The sequence below is a fragment of the Myotis davidii genome, unplaced genomic scaffold (genome assembly GCF_000327345.1).
Source record: "Myotis davidii unplaced genomic scaffold, ASM32734v1 scaffold265, whole genome shotgun sequence".
In the NCBI taxonomy this organism is placed as follows: Eukaryota; Metazoa; Chordata; class Mammalia; order Chiroptera; family Vespertilionidae; genus Myotis; species Myotis davidii.
Window position 1 is genome coordinate 5,489,514 of NW_006296627.1, and position 9,424 is coordinate 5,498,937.

Sequence of the window (9,424 nt, forward strand, 5' to 3'; positions counted from 1 at the left end):
GGCCCCAAGTCTGATGGTATAAATATAGAAGGCAGGAGGTAGAGTGAAAAGCTACACACGTGGAAAAGATATGTGCGTAGGAATGAGATGAATATATATCAGAAATTATATTTATCTTTCTTTAAATTTATTGGGGTGACATAGGTTAGTAAAATTTTATAGGTTTCAAGTAAGCGATTCTATGGAACATCATATGTATATTTCACTGTGTGCCCACCACCTAAAGTCAAATATTCTATTACCATTTATTTAATTCCCTTTACCCTTTATTACCCCTCAATCCCTTCTGTGTCTATGAGTTTTTATTTTTCTTGTTTGTTCACTTGTTGTTTTCAGTTTTATATCCCACATATGAGTGAAATCATATGGTTCTTATCTTTTCCTGACTTATTTCACTTAGCATGATATTGTCAGGATCCATCCATATTTTTGCAAATGGCAGTATTTCATTTTTTCTTATGGCTGAGTAGTATTCCATTGTATACATGTAGCACGTCTTTATCCAATCATCTATAGAAGAACACTTTGGTATGTTCATCTTTGATGATGACTATTTCCTTACCAACCCTGGGATGCTCAGACATTGTTACAATAGCCATAGAGAATAAATATAGATTTTGGAAAAAGTGAGCAAAAATGTGCTCAGTTATGGATTCGCATTCAATGAGTTTTATGTGAAGTTGAAAAAAAATTCAGGAAATCATAATAAATATGATGGAAGATCAAACCACAAGTATTAAATAAAAGGAATTTAAAGAAAAAATTAAAGAAGACTAGGTGCAAGGAGATGTGAATGATATGGTTATATATGTAGGAAACCTTTCAGTGCTGCCTGTGATCATGGAGGAGAAAGGCGTGAAAACTATGGAGTGTTTAATTTCAGCTCATAACAAGACCTAGAATTTTGCAGAATTCTACATGGAATGACTTTCCTTTTATGCCTAGTGCCTTGTTAGGTTTTAGTGAGCAGTCAGGAAAGGGCGTTGAGAATAACTGCTTATAAAGACAGAAAAAGGCAGTTGAAGCATTTTGGAAGAGCATAAAACATTTAAAAAAAATCCATTGAATCCCTTTTCCCCCTAAATGTCCTTATTTTATGCTACTTCAGGAAGATAAGGTCCAATGGGATTTTACTATGAGAACTTGTTTTGTAGGACTCAAGATAAGTCTCAGTGCATTGTGAGTTTACAGAGTGGTCCTGATTTAATAGGCAAATCTAACTTCTTTAGTATTACTATAAGCCTTTATCCCAAAGGGAAATTTAGAAATAGCTCTAGCAACAATAGAGAGAGAAAAAAGCAAAATTGTAATGACCATTTTGTTAGATCATTAATTTCCTTTTGAGTTCTAACTTCTCCTTGTTAAATTGGTTAGTCAGGGAAGAAATTACAGAAACTTATGATATGTATTTTCTCCAAGACAAGCATTTTAACTGAACTCATATTCAGTTAAAAAGCTAGATTGGTCCTTCTCACAATGCTAATTGTCTCTGAGGATACCGAGTCTGAGCATTTAAAATATAACAGAGAACTCTATTTTTGTTCTTCATCTCTCAACTACCTTCTTTTATTATTTTACCTGCACAAATGTCATATTCACTCTAGAATTGTGATATTAGTCAAATCTAGCTTCTGAAATAATATAGCAAGTGAAAGCAAGTATTTTCCAAAACATTTTGTATATTCACTATGTCTCTCTACATTTGCTCATTTTAACTTGCCTTATTCAAATTTTGCTTCTCATTTCTCTGAGTCAACTTTCCTGTTCTGTCCACAGGAACCAAGAAAACCAGAGTGCTGACGTGACTTTCATCCTTTTGTGTTTCTCAGAATATCCAGAACTCCAAGTGCCCCTGTTCTTGTTATTCTTAGCCATCTACACAGTCACTGTGCTGGGGAACCTGGGCATGATCATGGTTATCAAGATCAATCCCAAACTCCACACCCCTATGTACTACTTTCTCAGTCATTTGTCTTTTGTTGATTTCTGTTACTCTACAGTGGTTACACCCAAACTATTAGAAAACGTGGTTGTGGAAGACAGAACCATCTCCTTCACAGGATGCTTCATTCAGTTCTTCTTTGCCTGTGTATTTGTGGTGACAGAAACACTCATGTTGGCCGTGATGGCCTATGACCGATTTGTGGCCGTGTGTAACCCTCTGCTCTACCCAGCAGTCATGTCTCAGAAGCTTTGCTCCCTCTTAGTGGGTGCATCATATTCTTGGGGTATAGCCTGTTCCCTGACCCTTACCTACTTTCTATTGGAATTATCTGTCAGAAGAAATAATTTCATAAATAACTTTGTGAGCATGCTGCCATTGTCTCTGTGTCTTGTTCTGACCCCTACATTAGCCAGAAGATCATTTTAGTTTCTGCCACTTTCAATGAAATAAGTAGCCTGATGATCATTCTTACTTCATATATTTTCATTTTTATCACAGTCATGAAGATGCCTTCAACTGGGAGGCGCCACAAAGCCTTCTCCACATGGGCCTCCCACCTGACTGCCATCACCATCTTCCATGGGACCATTCTTTTTCTCTACTGTGTGCCTAACTCCAAAAATTCCTGGCTCATGGTCAAGGTGACCTCTGTCTTTTACACAGTGGTCATCCCCATGCTGAATCCACTGATCTACAGCCTCAGGAACAAAGATGTGAAAGAGACAGTCAGGAAGTTATTCAACACTAAATTGTCCTGTGATGAGTGTAAAGCTAGAATATGAGTTATTTCTTTTTGAGAGTATTGGTAAGAGTTATTCATTAGTAAATCTGTACATGAATCTATGGTAAGTTTGCAATTGATAGTCCATTATCTATTTACCCTAATATTTAGTAAAACAACTTTAAAATTGCAAATTATATTAGGGATGAAAGTTCTGATCACTTAAAACTAAGTTTTTGATTAAAAAATTGGAGTATAGAGTTTTCTGTGATAGTATACATGACCAAGGTCAAATTTTGTCCAGGTCAAATGATTGTCCAGGTCAAATTTCAGTTCAATTTAAGCCATGTGAAGTGTGGGATTTTCGAGGTGATGTGAGCATCATAGTCTACAATGTAGTAATTTTACAATTTACTTATAGATTATTTTGGATATTCAAAATGCATATTATATTAATCTCTGATTAAATATATTGTTTTTTTGTTTTCAATATTATTTCTTTTATGTTTTCTTTTTGCTTAGGTCAACTCAGTGCTAGGAACTTCAGTGTAATGTTGAACAAATAGTAAAACTGTGCATCCTTGACTTTCTGATGTCACAAGAAAAGCACTGAATATTTTATATTTAAAATGTTGTTTGCTATGTCTTCATAGAACCCTTTCCCCCAGATTAGCAAAGTTATGTTTTTTATTTGTATTTTTTTTTTTTTTGGTGAGGGTTGAACTAAGCTACTTTTTTCTTCATTTTAACTCTTAACATTTTAATATGACAACTTACATTTTTTTTAAATATATATATTTTATTGATTTTTTACAGAGAGGGAGAGAGATAGAGAGTTAGAAACATCGATGAGAGAGAAACATCGATCAGCTGCCTCCTGCACATCCCCCAGTGGGGATGTGCCCACAACCCAGGTACATGCCCTTGACCGGAATCGAACCTGGGACCTTTCAGTCCGCAAGCCGACGCTCTATCCACTGAGCCAAACCGGTTTCGACGACAACTTACATTTTTTGAATTTTCTAATATCAAACCAATTTTTTTCTGAGAAAACAAATTTAAATGTCATATAATAGACTTTCCTATTACTTGATTAGATTAATGTGTCAATATTTTATTTTATTTGTTTTAAAATCATTTTTATTTTTAAATTACAATTGATATACATTATTATATTAGTTTTTGGTGTACAACCCACTGATTAAACATTATATAGCTTACTAAGTGATCATCCTGATAAATCTTGTGCTCATCTGACACAATACATAGTTATTAGAATATTATTGACTATATTCTCTATGGTGTACTTTACATCCCCATGACTATTCTGTAACAACTAATTTGTACTTCTTCATCCCTTCACCTTTTCATCCATTGCCTCAACCTCTCTCTCATCTGGCCACCACCAAAATGTTCTCTGTATCTATGAGTTTGTTTCTGTTCTGCTTGTTTGTTTATTTTTTTAGATTCAATTATTGATATATATGTATTTGTTGCCATTTTATTGTTTATATTTTTGATATATATTTTTCTTCTTCCTCTTAAAGAATACTCTTTGGGTAGAGTAATCTTGGTTATAGGTATTTGCTTTTCATCACTTTTAATATTCCTTGCCAATCCCTTCTGGCCTGCAAAGTTTCTGTTGATGAATCAGCTGACAGTCTTATGGAAGCTTCTTTATAGATTACTAACTGCTTTCCTCTTGCTGCTTTTAAGATTCTCTGTCTTTAACCTTTGCATTTTCATTATGATGTGTCTTGGTTTGGTGTGGGCCTCTTTGGGTTCATCTTGAGTGAGACTCTCTGTGCTTCCTGGACTTGTATGTCTTTTTTTTTCACCAGGTTAGGGAAGTTTTCTGTCTTTATTTTTTTCAAATATGTTTTAAATTTCTTGCTCCCTCTATTCTCCTTCTGGCATTCTCATGATGCTAATGTTGGGACACTTGATATTATCCCAGATGCTTTTTACCCTAGCCTCATTTTTTTGGGATTCTTTTGTCTTTTTCCTGTTCTGATTGGGTATTTTTTGCTTCCTTATATTCAAAATCACTGATTTGGTTCTGGCTACATTTACTCTACTGTTGATTCCCTGTAAATTGTCATTTATTTCAGTTAGTATATCCTTCACTTATGGCTGGTTCTTTTTTTAATACTGTTGAGGTTCTCACTAAGTTCATTGAGCATCCTTATAACCAGTGTTTTGCATTCTGCAATTAGAAGATTGCATGTCTCAATTTTGTTTAGTTATTTTTTCTGGAGTTTTGCTCTCTTATTTCATTTGAGACATGTTTCTTTGTCTCCTCACTTCGGCAGCCTCCCTGTGTTTGTTTGTATGTATTAGGTAGAGCTTCTAAGTCTCCCAGGCTTGGTAGAGTAGCCAGATGTAGTAGTTCTATAGGATCCAGTAGCACAGTCTCCCTTATCACCCAAGCTGAGCACTATAAGTACACTCTTGCCCCATATAGGCTGTGCACACCCTCCTCTGCTGACTGGTAAACAGAATTAAATAAAATAGTGTTCTGCTTTCTCTAGCTAATTTTCTTATGAGACTACAGCTCTTGCTGACACTTAATTTGTACCCTAATGACTCTCTATGGAGTCCAGAAAGCCCAGCCAAGTGGTGCCCAGCCTGCTGCCCTACAGAAAGTGTGATATAAAATATGTGTATTAGTTTAAGCCACTGAGTAGATGGTAATTTGTCAGGTAGCATAGAAAGCTCATATATCAGGTAACATAGAAAGTTGCTAGCTTAGAGTCACTCTGGTGCAGAAATTGGGTCCAGACTGTTCCAGGGTGTAGAGGTGTCAGTGATGAGGAACAGATGCAGTGTGGATTCAAGCCAATCCTATGGGGGGAGTAGCAGTGCAGACCCACTAGGATTCTGGAGCAAGGCCATGCCATTACAATAAATAATTCTATTCCCCATGATCAATAGCCTCTGTTGATCTCAGAGGAGAGAGGAATCAGGTGGGGGAGGGGGCTTGATGAAAGAAAGTGACAAAATTATCCAAAGAACATATCTGCATAACCCATAAACACAGACAATAGTGTGGTGATGGTCAGAGAGAAGGGGGAGTGGGGGTTGGGTGGAGGTGGGCAAAGGGGGGATGTGGATATCTGTAATAGTGTCAACAATAAAAATGAAGTAAGAAAATAGCTTCTGTTGTGTTGGGTTCCTATAGAGAGTGTGGCAATGGTGAGTTGGTTGCTAAGGGCCCAGGGAAAACTTACATGAATCTAATTGGGTGGTATTTGGGCATAGTGAGACCAATGGATTGGTTGGTACCCAGTGGCTTTAGAGAGCTAAACATGCTTCTAAAATATATTTTTCATTTTTAAGATGGTATAGGCACAAAGAGATTATATTATTCAATTAGGTTAATATAAGCTTGAAAGGGTAGATTGCTCATATATGGAAGATAACACATTAGTTTCAAAAAATAAATCAATGTTTCCAAGAACAATAATGATTATTTTATGTGAAATGAAAAAGGCATAACAAAAGTTATATTATTTATGCATGTCAATGCATGCATGCACGTGCGTGCTCACACACACACACACACACACACACACACACACACATACACATTATGCATAGAAAATATAGAAAAATCACACAGCAAATGTTAACAGAAATGATCTCTGAATAGTTACATTTTAGCTTACTTATTTTTCCATTTGCTGTTTACTTTAGTCACCATATTTTCTACATCAATTTGTACATTTTATATAATTACATTTTTAAAAGAAATTTATAAGGTAGGCTTAATGAAGCATCATCTTCAGTGATTTAGAAGAAATTGCATTCTTATAAAAAATACACATAGGAGAGCATTCAGTCTAATTTGTGAGTTTGTGATATAAAAAGAAATAATTCATTAAAGATTCTCTAGGGTCAAAATCCCCAAGGTCATGGAAGTATACATAAGCCCTACATAAGTTCTGGGAGTCAGATTCAGTTTCCAAATCAATTTCAATCTCTCTCTCTCTCTCTCTCTCTCTCTCTCTTTTCTGGACATTAAGAAAGAAATATGTTGCCATTGCAACAATTAAAATTTATTGTAAACTTCTTCCATATTTACCAACTTCTTTAGATTTAAAATAATTTTGAATTCTGAGTGGGAACTTCCTTGGAGACTATTAATAGCAAAAACCAGAATCTTCAGGTGAGTTGGTTTCAGGCTCCGTGATCTGTCTTGTGTTCTCTCTCATTTATTTGGCGTGAATAAAGAAGGTTGACTACTGGGGGGTAGCTAGGATAAGGCTTTAGGTAAAACTGAGCAGAAGAATTTAGATTTGATAAATTAGCTACTAGGAAGAAATCAAAGTTTTCAGAGCAAAGCCTGTTATGATAATCACTGCAATCAAGGGAAGAAGAAATTGATGCTCTTACAGTGCAGTCTGGCAGCAGGGAAGCTGGCTGGTACCTGGCTACCATAATTCACCCGAGAACGATTGCAGTTCGCTAAGCCTCCCAAAGGCACCGACCTGCGGTTGTAAACAGAGGACAAGAAAGAGTCAGATAATAACGAGAAAGTAAAGGGGGAAACAGAGACAACTTGTGGAAGCAGAGTAATTGGTGAATTAAGACAAATAGGGCCAAGGGGGAGATCCAGGAAAGAGCGGAGCTAGCCTTAGACATTCCAAATTGTACCTAGATATTCATTGCTGCCCACTTTCATCCTTGATCTGTTTCTTAGATTAAAAAATAATATCAGGGTTTAAAAATAATACCAATTAGTCATAGCACTAAGGATAAAAAGAGGTGAGGATAGAGAAATCTGCATCTCCTGGCTCCCATGATTACCAGATTTTGTGCTCAGTATATTAATATCATTTCCTAATTTAATTTTTACACACCTATGAAATATCTATTATCATGTCAATATTATTGATAAAGAAATTGAGGCTTAGACAATTCCAGTAATTCACCGAAGATCACACAGTAAATGACAAAGCCTAAAACTGAATTTAAATATACGTTTTCAAATCCATGCTTTTTAAATCATGCTGATCTGTCACTAACTCCTTGTGCCTGCTGATTCCCTTTTCCTCATGTAGGAAATACATGTTTGGAATGGCACAAGGGGCATTTAGCTATGAAGGGTATAATAGTTTCTTTCTACCTTGATCTGGTCAGGCAAAACTAAAACAGCATCTTTGTTTATGAGATTCATAATAATTGTCTTATATTAACCTGAATATTTCAGACATGTGCATGCTATTGGTTAATGGTAAAGGAAGAGGGAGGTGAATGGGAGATATCTGTAATACTATCAACAATAAAAATATATTTAAAAAGAAAACAAACAAAAACTTGTTGCAGGATTAAATGAGATAACGTGTGATTTATCATGAGTCTTTAGTTGCAAAGGAAGGGAACCCAAAATAAACTGCAAAATAAAAAGAAAAAAATTGTTAAATGATTAAGGATATTTCTGCAGTTATGAACTGCTGTGAGTACAAGTTGCTTTTCCTTTCTCAAAATCACATATACAAATATAATAAAGATTGCATGACTCCAAACAAGATAATAACATATGTAACTTTAATCAAAACCCATCTACAATACTTAGAGTGGCAGGAAATTTTGAGGGTGATTATGTAACCATTGGTAACTATTACCATATTCTCTAGCTTCCTCTAGAGAGCCATGGTCAGCAAACTGCGGCTCGCGAGCCACATGCTGCTCTTTGGCCCCTTGAGTGTGGCTCTTCCTAAGCCTTAGGAGTAGCCTAATTAAGTTAATAACAATGTACCTACCTATATAGTTTAAGTTTAAAAAATTTGGCTCTCAAAAGAAAATTTCAATCGTTGTACTGTTGATATTTGGCTCTGTTCACTAACGAGTTTGCCGACCACTGCTCTAGAGAATATGAAAGGCTTGAGCAAAATACATTTTAAGTTGCTTTCCAATTCAGAGATCTTATGAGCATTTAATGCTCTGATATGCCTAATAAAATTATAAAATAAAAATAATAGCCATTTAAAAGTTAATAAGGAATCTAGATCAGTATGTGGACAGCATCAATGGCAGTAAGTGAGAAAAACACTTATGTAGGAAAGAAAAAAGGTGTGTGAGGGAACAACATGTCAAAGCTGTAACTTCATTATTTTACCAGGTTGCCAGATTGTTTGTAGAACACTAAGCCGATTATTATAGCTTCAGGATGAATTCATCAAGAGCTTGAAGATATACAGGATTATATTCTTTCAATATCCATTATATTTTCAAAGTTTGGAAACTCCTGTGGTGACTCACAGATGCTACCTTTCTTGTGACCCTCAGGTTGGACATTATGGTTCAACTCATGGTCTGTGGGAGACAGAACCATCCCTTCATAGGCTGCACATGCAAATAGAACTATTATCGCCTCCAATGCTGTTTGGAGATGAAAGTTAATATAGCTTCTTTTGTTCTTTAGATTCCACATATAAGTGAGATCATGTGATATTGATCTTTCTCTGTCTGGCTTATTTCTCTCAGCATAATAATGGAAAAGAAGGAACATCGGTAATACTTTCACAATCAGGACAAAAAGGAGTTAATAGAGCTTAATGTTTTTCCCAGCCACATGGTAACTGTGATATAAGTGTACTGTCATTATTATCATTGTTGTTATTTTTATCATTATTTCAGATGTTCTCCAGTAACAACCATGTTGTTAGCTGAAGGAAATCGGAGTGCCGGAGCCACATTCACTCTCTTGGGCTTCTCAGATTTTCCAGATCTCCAGGTGCCCCTGTTCCTGGCAT

At 35.7% G+C, this 9,424-nt stretch overlaps 2 protein-coding genes across 2 annotated transcripts in view; both read left to right on the forward strand.

The window, feature by feature from the left end:
* Positions 1–401: 401 nt before the first annotated feature.
* Positions 402–2,727, forward strand: LOC102774426 (olfactory receptor 5D13-like). The gene is given in 3 exon segments (XM_015569486.1): positions 402–409; positions 1,777–2,300; positions 2,303–2,727. Coding segments are annotated over 3 exon segments (957 nt in total).
* A 6,600-nt stretch (positions 2,728–9,327) lies between these two features.
* The window catches only part of LOC102774713 (olfactory receptor 5D13-like), a 1,108-nt gene continuing 1,011 nt past the window's right edge, over positions 9,328–9,424 (forward strand). Inside the window, exon 1 of the mRNA XM_006772349.2 lies at positions 9,328–9,420. Coding sequence (XP_006772412.2) covers positions 9,328–9,420 — 93 coding nt within the window. The remainder of the gene's footprint in view (positions 9,421–9,424) is intronic.